The sequence below is a fragment of the Colletes latitarsis genome, chromosome 14 (genome assembly GCF_051014445.1).
Source record: "Colletes latitarsis isolate SP2378_abdomen chromosome 14, iyColLati1, whole genome shotgun sequence".
NCBI classification, from domain to species: Eukaryota; Metazoa; Arthropoda; class Insecta; order Hymenoptera; family Colletidae; genus Colletes; species Colletes latitarsis.
Window position 1 is genome coordinate 22624648 of NC_135147.1, and position 12495 is coordinate 22637142.

General features: G+C 42.7%; 1 protein-coding gene across 4 annotated transcripts in view; it reads left to right on the forward strand.

Annotated features, from left to right (window-relative positions):
• Positions 1-2481: 2481 nt before the first annotated feature.
• Positions 2482-12495, forward strand: part of Ppn (proteoglycan-like sulfated glycoprotein papilin) — a 123031-nt gene continuing 113017 nt past the window's right edge. For 3 of the 4 annotated variants that reach the window (XM_076782504.1, XM_076782507.1, XM_076782506.1), the window contains exon 1: positions 7078-7201. In XM_076782504.1, the coding sequence (XP_076638619.1) occupies positions 7179-7201 (23 nt within the window). In that variant the 5' untranslated portion in view covers positions 7078-7178. Of the gene's footprint in view, positions 2640-7077; positions 7202-12495 lie in introns of those variants that run through there. The other variant, XM_076782505.1, reaches the window with a different exon arrangement.

Genomic DNA, 12495 nt, shown 5'->3' on the forward strand with positions numbered 1-12495 from the left:
TATTCCGGATTCAGTGGATGTTTTTTAAGATTCTATGATTCAAAATTTGGCGTCCATCCGGTTGGATAAAATCGTGGTTCGATGGGGCGTAATGAGAAACGTTTCATACTTCGTAATCTAATAATTAGCCCAATAACGATCGAATCAATGATACCGACAAAATCCTCGCAATAGTAGGTGGATCGACGTACAGCAATTAATTGAATGCAATCGCGCGAGCGTGCATCGTTAACGCTAATCTGCCACCGGTGGCTTTGGAATCGCAGGAATTACGAAAAATGGCACCGCTATCAGTTTGTCGCACGTGCAGCATGATTTGTCGTCGAACGAATCCGTCAATGGGATCGGTAGACGGGATCGAAACCACGGCATGCGGTGTATTTTCGACGGTTAAATCGCTAATAATCCGGGATTCCGTAATTTCGCGAACCATATAACAGGAAGTACCAGCAAGGAATTAACGCGTACGCGATAGACGCGTTGCTAACAAATATGTATTGGATTTCGATCGGTACGGCTTTGTAAAGTAACATATGGACTTATCGACGTTATTGCAATACGCTAACACTGCGACGCGTTGGTACTTTAGCGACAAAATACCGCGATACTTTGGCGTCTCATCGTATCCTTCGCCATTTTCTGGTTCCGTCATTTCCTGTCCTGAGCTTTCGCTTATTTATGGCGGGTATATGTTGTTATTTCGAAATAATCTAGCTGTATCGATTTCTCAGTATTTTTCTAGTAGTTCGCATTGTTTCTCAAATCGAGGTCTTAGTAGAAATTCTTTTCGACTTTAAGTATCGTCCCAGGAAAAAATCCAAGCGCGAGTGGAAGAAATGTATTTTTAAAGACGCGTTGCACCCAAGTGATTCATATAGAGAAAGAAGGCCCGTCTATTTCTGCATAACGTTCCTTCTTTTTGCCAACTCTTGGGCTCGGTGCTCGATAAAATAATAGGAACTGAACATGATAGTTGAATTTTAATCGAGGATGTTTCGATAAAACGAGTGGTTATGAAATGATTTGGAAAAGATCCAATTTATAGGTGAATATCTATCAATGGCTCTCTGTACACGTTCTCGCATTAGCGTTATCATAGATTCTAGTAGGCGATTCGTGACGAAACGGGATCGTTCGTCACGCACCTGTGCCCGATGTCATTTTAATTACTTCGATTGCCACGATCTAGCAATGTGGCGCAATTAACAAAATCGGGATTAATAAAAGGCGCGTGTTGGCGCGTCGATTGTCGATCTGTCTGGTCGCATTATCCGGCCTGTCGAAATCGAATCGCGCGTTTGACGCGTATTGTTCGCGCGACCACGGCGTACATTAATTAACAAACGGACGTTAACGATCGTACGCTAATCAGGTCCAGTGATTTTCGTGGAAACACAGTTTGCCTCTAATAGCGCGCTCGTGGCACACTTTTAGTCGTTTTGGGTCTTGTTTAATTTCAACCTGTGGCTCGTGTGTTTCCCGTTCAGTCTATTTAGTTTCTATTTTAATTATGTTGCTCGTAATTGGAAAATTGATACTTTACAAGGAAGAATTTTAAAAGTCTGCCGTGCCGTCAAAAGCCTGAAATTCATACTTCCTCCTTTAATAATGTTACGCGTTGTTGGGAACTCGATAGTGCTGTGCAGAGGTCATCTTAAAAGTCTACTTTGTCGTCAGAATTTATCTAGCATTGTCGAAAAGTACTTCATTTAACGTGAAAGATAATGATTTATGAAACAAAATCTTGTATGGTACTTGGATAAATTGAATGTTAGTTTGTTCTTTGCATACTCTATAAATTTATAAATAAATCGAAAAGTAGGAGACCAAGTATTTTTAGAGTACGTATTATTAAACTGTACTACCTGTATTCGATTGGTAATGAAGCCAGGCAACTTCCGGTGATTCCAAGAGTCTGTAGTCTGCATAATAAAATGGATTCACTGACGTAATCGATGGAATCGGATAATAATTTTTAGTCACTAAACTCGTGTTCGCAGAGGATCTAGACAGCAGAGATTTCTCGATAAGGTCCGAAGAATAATTCTCTCGTTGCGTGTTATCTCCTGTGTCCCTTCGCGTTAACGAAACGGCCAAGATGAAATCGAGTGCGGCAAATTCGTTAATCAAGCAGCATTGGACGCAATTCGAGCGTAGAAAAGGAGCATCGGAGACGGTGTCTGCAATTTGCGGGGGCGTTTGAGTATGAATGAGTAACAAGTCCCCACCATTTCGCTCTCCCTTCCCTTTCGTCGTCTCGTTCTCTTCCCTTTTGGTTCTCCACCCTCTCGTTACTTTTCGCCCCTCTTCCCTCTTCGGGCCTTCCACTCTGTAGCCTCTTGTTCTCCTCTTTGCTCTTACACCGGTCCCCCTCCCCTCTCTCGCTCCCTCTGTCCTTCTCGACGACCGAAAGCAGCTCGTATCGGGGGTCGGTTCTCTCTCCGTGTTCCGCGCTTCTTTCGGTCAGTTTTCTCTCGTGAGTTGCTCGCGCGCGTCCTTTCGCGAGGACTTTGGAGAATCAGTGTCTTTACGTTCGAGGACTCGGTCGGTGAATTACCGGGATACAGGAGACCATTTCACGGAGGATTCCCGCTGGACGGGGTATTGTCATCCGTCACGATGCGCCGTCGATGCTCACGGTTAGTGAATCCACGGATTTCACCTTTCGACGATCGATAATTTTCGCCACCAGATACAACCTGGTCGAACGTACCGATACAAGCAAAGTTAAACGCAGTGAAATCTTGGCTACGCGGTTCATTCGTTGACGGAGTACTTTGCAATATTAATTTCGATAGCTAATTACAGTTCGACGATTCGATGTGTGCTTCTTTGTTCACTTTATTCGTAGGAAATATGTATAAGAATGTATGTAATCCGCGTAACTCGAGATCCTTTGTTTTGGATCGTTTGTATGCCGAAGAGGATCTACAATAATCTTTACTTGTGTTGCTACGATCTGCTTGGATTAACCTTTCGTCGAAACTAGCATGAGATTTTCGGTACGACGTAGACAGTGAATTTTTTTATTTTCTTTTGGTTTCCAAATTTTGTAGTTCTTATTCTGTGAGATGAATTTATTAAGTACGATAGAAAAGTAACCAAAGCTGCATAAAATAGATCTGTATTCTAATGTGAGGTTTCAATTTCACAATTTCGATCGAGATTAGCTTTTGTTTCAAATAGAAATTAAACTCGAGCTACTATTAAACTGCATTGCAAGTGCATCAGCAAGTGGTAAATTTCTACGAGTCGAAATTTGCTTGCAATTGCAGCACGTATTAATAAATTTATTATACCGAAAACGTGCGTGTTATTCTGCGATAAATTAGGCCGAACAGTAAATTACATAGAAATTTTGTTATAATATGGACCGAGGAGAGGACCGACAATTTCGGATAATTAGAGTGCATCTGAATTAGTTGTCGCTTCTATCATTTGCTAATAACTGGAACAGTATCCGAACAATGAAAGTCATTGGTAAATAATCGCTTTCACTAGATAGCTACTAACAGACTTATGATATTGACTAATTGACACAAATCTGTTATATCTTATAATGGAGAAACATCAATGATCAATTTTTCTAGACATTAAATTTGTCTTTCTCCAACTTTAATATTTTCAGTTTTATTTATAATTTATAGCGTGTGAGATTCTTCGATATCCTCGATATCTTGAATTTTTCTCACGGGTTTTTATTAGCTTCTTTTCTCAAGGTCTTCAAGCTCCTCTAGATCCTACACTGATTCTAAAAGTTTCGAGAATTAATCGCGTCTCGAAAATAAACGCGATAAAAATGGAATATCCGTTTCGCGACAAGCATCCAACAATTGTTCGCGAGGCCATCGGGCCAAGATTCAAAGATACTACGCGACGAACTTAAAGTGGTTACGACGAAGCGCGAAATCGAGTTCTCGGACGGTGAAACACCCCGAGCGACTCGAAACTACCCGACGAGGAAAAGACGACGGCATAGAGAAAAAGGAAGGGGGACGGGGGGGTTGGAGAAGAATCACGAAGAACAATTCGTCGGTGTGTTCATAGTTGTTAAAACGATTTACAGCCGGTCCAGAGAGTTCGTGGCTCCGTCGCCATTAAATCTTATCGTTAAAACTTCCAGCCGCCGCTACGAGATCCTCGGGGTCGTCGCTGGCGTTCGTGGAACGCTCTGCGCGCACGAACTTTCCTCTCCCCCTCACCTGTAATCGAGAAAAGGTTCCTCCTCGTAATCGAGAAAAGGTTCCTACTAATAATCGGAAAAGGTCGAGCGAGGAACGCGAGGGTGGCCGTGGTTCACGCAAACGAGCCCCAGTAACGCAAAAAATGCCCCATGAGAATTAACTGGTTCGTCGCTTGTGCTGTTTTCTCCCTTTCGTGGTTCAGAAAAGTCTTCTTGCGTTTTCCGTGCGCGTAGTATATCTAGAATATGTTTGAAAAATTGAAGAATTTAACAATTAATCTTGTTAATTTTCATTTGCTTTCCATAAAAATAGGTTCGCTATTCCAGGAATTCCACGTAGATTAAAATTCAACTATAATTGGTGTCCTCGGGGCATGTTTCATGGTGAGAGAGCTCGTATTAGAGGCAAACGAATTCCAAACAGCTTGATCTGGGAGATGAGGCAAAGGTTTTTTATATCCCTCCTGTGTATAAATATAACATACTTGTTTCATGAACGAACGATTACGATCCTAAACAGTTTATCCTCCACGCCCACCGTGCAGACTAGATTTTCACACATTTCAAAGTTAACTTGTTTCTGCTGTTTTTGATCGAATATTTTTTTCGTACTGATAAATAAATTTTAAACTCAAGGATCGTACTCGTATCATATTCTTAAAATAAAATTTAGAAATCGAGGCACTCGTTGGGTGAGGATGAACGATACGTAATTGTCAGCCTGCGTCCCCATAAAGCAACGCCCAAAGGCACGTGCCCCTTTTGCTCATACGTTATCGCGGTTCTGCCCCCTACTTTGGAAAATATTAATGAAGGTCTACCTAATAGCTTTGCTAGGGGCGGATTCGGAAGCCTCGGTTGAAGGCAACGAAATATGCAAGAGTATGTTTACTTCCTTTTCCTTAAAATTTGTTATATTTCTGTTGGGGTAATTCTCCACCCTTGTTTTCTTGGTATCTGCCCCTGTGTTTGTCCTCTAACTAAATCGCGAATGGATTAATGAATCGTTGAACGGACGATTGTTTCGCGACGTGGAGTCGTTCACTCTCTCTTTCTCTTTTCTTCAGCTCGCGTATTCCGTCGCGCGGAATAATGTCGCTCGTTACTATTAAGGGGCCATCCTCGGGTACGCGCTTTACATTATTCATCGACCGTTACCACGCGGTGCCGGTTGAGCATCGAGCGATCGCTCGTAAATCGCCGGCTCACTTTTCATTAAGATGTCCGCGAGCGAGTGAATGAGCGGTTGAATGAATTTCCAGAACCCATTGGTCTTCCTGTCGGGTTATGCCCGTCCTTGAATGCGCGTCGCGATGCACACTGGGTCAAGAAGCGCGTTGCGTGTGCACAAACTTCTTCAAACCTCGACAAACCTCGTTCTTCCTGGACGTACCGCGCGTAATCTGAAAAGAACTATCTAAATCGTAGGTTTTGTCAACGTTTTGGGGCCATATTAAGGGCTAGAATCATCCTCCACAACGCAAAGTCGCTATTTTGTAACCGGGGAGTTGTACATAGAACTTACCAAAATTGTGTTTGTTAAATTACGAACGCAACAACTGCTCGAGTGTTCTCGATAAATATTTTACTGTGAAAATTAACGAACGATTGATATTCTGCTGCATCCCATCTAATGTAAATTTAGGGTACAAAGTTTCGGGGTTGCAGTAGTCGAGTTGCTGAGTGCTCGCCGTCGAGCGAATGAATGGATGAATGAGCCTCCAGAATTTACGGCTGTTGTTCGGAATTCGTCGGCGAATGCTTGCCAAAGTGTGTCAACTATTATATTCCTTCCGGTGTTTAGAATTGTCGCTACGAAATTAATTTACTACTCGATCCTCGACTTGATAGTTTACGGAAGAAAATTCAGTCGACCGAAGTTAAAACATTCGAAGGGATTCGTTGCAACTCGTGTCAAACAATCAATAAATTTAATCAACGTGGAATTCGAAATTTACGTTTATACTTAGCGAGCATTTTGACATAGTCTCTTCGTAACGAATTAAATGCAAACAGAATGGTTGGTTGTGAATACACTAGTTCAAGGTTGACAAGACAAAATTATCTCTTGTATCAACAAAGATTGCTTGGCAAAGGCAAGCCTTCGAGATTTATCTGTACCGTTGGATTTCAAGTGCAGAGATTCGGGCGAGTTCTCGAAATTGGTTGAACTTAAATGGCTAGCTCGAGTGGGTTTTCAATTGGACAGCTGGCGACCATTCGAGTCGACGGAAACTATACACAGCCGTGGGTACAATTCCATCGCGAACAGCGAGGCATTATTATTTTCACAATTTACTAACGACGATTAGAGTTATTCAGAATATTTTCGTGTTTGATCTCGTCTCGCGTTACAAAGATATATTGGAAAATATAAAAGTTTCGCCTCGGTGACGGAGGAGGGCAAAATGGTGGACAGGTGCTTCAGGGCGTCGTGTTATTACCATGATTTTTCACTGCTAACGGGCACGCAAAACCGCAAAAATGTGGGAAAAAGTTATATTCGATGTATAAAATCGCCGTTGACAAGTCATCGTTCTCCTTTCTTGCTTCTACGTTAACTTCGCCGATCAGAAAACTTTTCGTCGATCGATAGTCATCGTTATCGCGAATGCTCGAAGTTACGGCGACTATTGGCTCGAAAACGAAAGGAAAGGTAAACGGACGGGGAATCAAATTCCCTAGTAAAGGGGGACCGTCTGTTTCTGAAGAAAAAAGAGTGCAAACGAAACGCAACGGCCAGCGAAAGAGGAAGAGCGGTAAAAGAGAGGGGTAGGGGAGAAATTGACGGTGACTTGAGTGTCAGAAGGCCGCAGGCTCGTGGTCCCTGACCGGTCGACGCAGCCTCCTCCCGGTTCCAGAGAATCAGAGTCACGTTCAGTCAGTGGCCGACTCCCGACCGCGGAGGTGGTGCGCGTTGTTTCTTCGGTTCTTACAACAGTGTCGAGAGGGGTTTTCCGGTTTCCGACGTCGTCCGGGGTCATCCTCAACGGGAATGACGGCCGCCAGGAGCACGTGGTTAGTGAAACTATTATTTATCTCACCCGTTACCACTCGATATCGCGAACGAAACAATTTTCACAGACCCGTTTAGGGACTTGTTGCTGGTGAACGCGTTCCACATTTTATTCCAACGAGTTCGTCCATTAATTATTCGTAACGGAGCAATTTGTTTCGTTTTGGGCTCTTTCGTTTCGCGACGATGGTTTCGTCGGATCACTCGATATATTCCCCATTGGAGATTTCGGCTTCGATTTCTATGAGAGATCCGTTCGACAATCTATTAATGACGAAACTCGTAAAACCTCTAAAAATAACCGGTTGACGCATTTTTATCGTCCTCATTACGCCGCTTATCCGACTGTGTTACGCCATATACGCGGCGCACAATTGTGACATAATTTCGGAGCCGCGTTTGTCCGCTTCTTTCGCCGGTTCTTCAATCTCGTTCGATCGCTTTGCTTCTTCGAGACGCGTAGATCGGTACGTCGATAAGCGAAAGTAAATTCTTTCTTACACACCTGATTGTTTACATACTTCGAGGCAAAGTTTGTTCTCTGTTTCATAATATTTGTTTGACTATTTACTTACTCGCGGTATTGTCTTATACAAATACGCTCATTAACATCCTCGCCATTCAAATTATATTATCAACTTGGCGTTCTGTAAAGCAGAAATTTATGGCACCATCAAAAACTGTCTAGAGAACCTTTATACCTGTTTCCCAGCAATTATCTTCTCACTTGTTTATTCAATCATAAAGAACCATTGTACAGTTATATTCCAAAAGCTTAATATCTACACAATTACTAGGATATTTGTTCCAGATGTAGAGTAATTATTGTCAAAATAGATCAAAATTGTTCGTTAGTTAGTTCAGATGTAATTTACACAAGGACAGCGTAATTTTTTGTCTAATAAAAAATTTACATTTATTTCAGTATCGTTTAACGTGCCGTACAATATTCAGACACATTCCATGTAGAACTGTTTTATAAGAACATGAAATTCTCTTAGTAAATTGATTATTAACTACGAATTTAATGCTTCGAATTATTTCTTAATGCGTAACTATTATCTCAAACGGTCCAACGAACCTCTGCATTAAACGGATCTGGATGTCAACAAATTAAAAGCAACGTTGCCTCCGGTTTCCAGAGAATAGATTGCGAGTTGAAAGCGCAAAGTAGGTTCACGTGTTTCCGTTGAAATTTAATTGAACGCGACGGGTCCAGTTTCCCCGGGACCGGCTCGTGTGAAAATTCCACCGAAAAATCCCTCCGAAGGCTTTCTGGGATTTTTACGATCCTCGTGACACACAATTCGCATACGTCGAAGAGGGTAGACCCACTGGTGAGTTCTTCGAGACGCGCGGAGACCACGCAGAGACATGTGCGTGCCTCTCCCCCAAGCTGTTCGTCATTTGTCAAAACACCGTAGCGTTGCTCGCGTTGCGTCATGTGTCGACCGATTTTTCCTTTTTTTGCTAAACCGTAAAAAAGATCGTCGCCTTTAATTAACGATACGCCACGAACGGGACGCGATGGAGATAAAATCGTTGTTATTTTCCCTTTCGGTGCGTGAATCACTCCGTATTACATCGACGCGAGTTAGGAAATGTCACCGGAAGTCCAGTGTTTATTTCTTTTCCTCGAATCGATGTTTCGGGGATGGGTGGACGAGTAGAAGTTCTATTTCTCCGAACCATCGAACGGTTCTCTTATTTTCCAGAAGAAAAATATGAAGCCCGATAACCGAGTATCTTGCGTTTGGAGCTTTAAATATTTGGTGGTCGAGGAAAACGTCGAAGGAAGCCATCTTTTAAGCTTCGACGGTCGATAATTTCTTTTTTAAATACTCTCGTACGAGATTGGAAAGTTTAATCGTTAATAAGAAACGCGTGATATTGTAAATCCCCAAAACTGGCTCGAAAGTAACTTTTTCGAATAATCGTCGCGTAAATCGATTTCCGTCCGGGTACGATTATCGTGCTCGAAGCGTATTATCAAGACGTCCAGATGTAATTGAATGTGGGTAATATCTGGCCCTCGATAATAATCGTTTAATTGGTAGGTCGTAATTTCAGGAATGGGCCGAATAGAATCACGAAAGCGCGATACGTTTTCGATCCGATTTACGGTTATAACAGTACTCCACCTGCGGTTTATAAAGGGTTATTGTAGCGAGCTTTCAGATACCATTCTCCTGGCCAGTTGGCTGGCAGGACAATGGCTTATGCTAATTCTTGCCTCTATGTAGATGTCGTCCTTCCGACTCTGTACACCGGCTACGCGTGTAATACGTCAGATTTAAAATTCAGACCGGGTCACGCTTACGGCGAACACAAGATTAACCATCGAGCTTGCGGGAGGAAAATAAAAATTTTAAAAGAACTAGGAAAAGGGTGCGACACGAGACGCGATTAATTTCACGTGCCTTATCGTGCCAGAGGCTTGGACCCACTCGAGTCCGCCAGTGGTTGGTCCTTTGGTCCGCTGCCACGTTCAATAATTTATTAATGCATTATTAATTCCCTACTGGGGTTAGTCGTTCTTTTTTCAAGAATTTCTTCCACGTTCTAGTGCTCAACTTCTTGTATACTCTTCACAATCATTTTGTTCCGTAATATTCCGGTGAGCTGTGTCCCATCTGTGCTCGGTCTCGACGTACGAGACCCACGTTGTAACGAAATAAAAGGAAATCCTCGAGATGCTCTAGCTCGAACCGAAGAGAAACCCTCCGGATGGCCTGGCTCTCGATAGAAATCGTAATTAACACTCGTCTGGGAAGTCGTGAAAACATTCGACAAGCCATTTCTTCCATTTTCTTCTTTCCTCCCCGTTCCGTTCAAGTTTTGGCTCGATTCCAGATATAGAATTAAATTTTACATAATAGTTTCTAACCGTGTCGAGACACTTGCGCAAAGTGGAACAACATTAGAGACTGAGAAAGGGAAAGAATTTTAGTAAAATTAGTTAAATTCTTTAGCAGTCGAAAAGTGTTATAAATCCAAGATGTTACTTTAGAAGGTCTTATAAAATATTCGAAAAGCTCTATGCAAGATTCAATGCAGACGAGTGCAACGCGTCCAATGGATGCCTTTGGGATCCCCTTGATAACCTAAGCGATTCAAAGCCATTTAAAACGATTAGTCGAGGCCGCGTTTCCACTGGAAGAACCGTCTGTCAAGGCTAATCGCGCTTCAAAGCGGCGAAGACCCATCCTTCGTCTCCGTTCCTTACCGGATCTCCTGTGGACCGTTCCTCGAACGGTCCCTGTCGACTTCTGTTTCCGCGCGACAGACCATCCGAAGAACAGAGAGGGTTAGCGTACGTCGAAATAAATAACGTCGTCGTGTCGAGAAACAAATGGACGTCTGCGAATACGCGTCGACTCGGAATTCCCAAGTTGGGAAGAGCTCTCTCAAGTAACGGGCTCCGTACGTCACGGACAATCCCGTGTTCCGTGGGTTATTTTGGCTCTCCTTGGGGGGAAAGCTCTGTTATTTCTGTTCCATAAGTTAATACGCAGCCAGCAGTCCTTGCGCAGATTCGTTCTGCTCGGCTGTGTACAGGTCCGGTGCTCGAGTCACCCCAATCCGCTACAAGTTACGGTAAAACTCCGATTTAGTCGACTAATTTGTCACCAAAATGTCCAAGTATCCCTAAAATAACGTTTACACCAAGCTGAAAGCTTAACAAATTACTAATTATATACTCTGAGTAATTACAGTAGATCTTATTTGCTAAACCTTATTTGAAAAAATGGGATCCGAATTTGTCGTTGCACGGTCTTTCTTGTTCGACGAGGAGAAATTACTGTTTCCCTGCACGTTGAGCTTTACCACGGAGGAAAATGGTACCGAATATTGCATGGAAACGCTTTGATCTTGGATCTAGAAAAATATGTTTGGCTCCGATACCCGTTGCACGAACGAGATCCTTTTCTGTGGGCAATGTTTGGTCGCGACTGTTTATGAAAGTGGAGCGACACGATATTTGCTTTGGGGGACATGTTTCTTAGGAAGAACGAAAGACAACTGTCTCGGTTTATTTCGAGAGGTTTGTGATACTCTATATTTTTCGTATAAAAGTGCTAGGTGAATTTTTTCTAAAAAGAACCTCGAAGCTTTATTCTCTTTAACAGAATCTTCCTAGCAATTCTGCCTTCTATTTATTTCCATTAACTTATCTGTACGTATATTTCATAGTATAACTTATCTTTCCAATTAGTCTGTTACATCAGTTTCTAGTAATTACGCGTTATCTTACTTTTCCTGTTGCTAATATCTGTCATTCTATTTCTCTTGCAACTTTGTAATACCAGAGAGTATTCAAATTCTTATCGGTTCCTCTAGCTTTTAGGCGTAATATTCAACGATGCACTTGCAACAGAGAAGTTTGCCTAAATGATTGAGAACCGCTTTTAGAGGGTACGAGCATGAATTAATAAGAACCGCATGTTTCTTTGACGCAGCCGACTATTGTCCCTTTAGCAGTTTGCATTGCCCTTAATTGCCACCTATACTCTGCGTGCACACGCAGCAAGCGTGAAGTATTCATTATCGTACTCTGTTTCGTCTGATAATAAGATCTCGTTGAAAGGATCATCGTACTTTTTTATAACGTTCATCAGAGTAACATTAACGTGTTTGTATTGGGTCTTAAATTTGGTCTTGGGTTCAATTTAATCGAATTTCAGGGGTAGGTCGAATGTAACGAGACCCGAAGGGGGTGCAAGCGACAAAGAGAAGTCTCGTGAATTAAGTATCGCGCGCGTTTCGGGACTGTAGACCCGAACTTTCGTCGTTCACGAAACAACTCCAATATCTCTGGGGGTCGGGCGTAGCCCTGGGGTCTTCTTCTTGAATAATTTGGGAAGTCCAGGTCAACGGTCGACGCTAAACTTTCCGCGTGTGTGTTCGTCCCATCGACGCTTTTCGCCGAAGAAGAAAGGTCACTCGAAAAGGACATGCACGCCTTTAGTTTCTGGACTTTCCGACGCGACCTTTCCAAACTTGGGGGAGGACCGCCGAACGACAGTAAACTCACGTCGTCTGGGGAAAACAGTATACCGTGACGCGTCGAGAGTCGAACCATAAAATATTTCCAGTTACAGCGTGATTCCTAGACCCTTGGATCAGGGATTTATTAGAAAGAGTTGTCGCAAAATTGACCTTGACCTAAAAAAAATCAAGGCCGTACGATGTTGATTGCATCGTTAGATATTTACGAATGTTCTGACATAGAAAACGAGCCTCGATCACGTTCAGTATTCTAGATATCGTTGCAAGCCTATTGCAATCGTCTAAA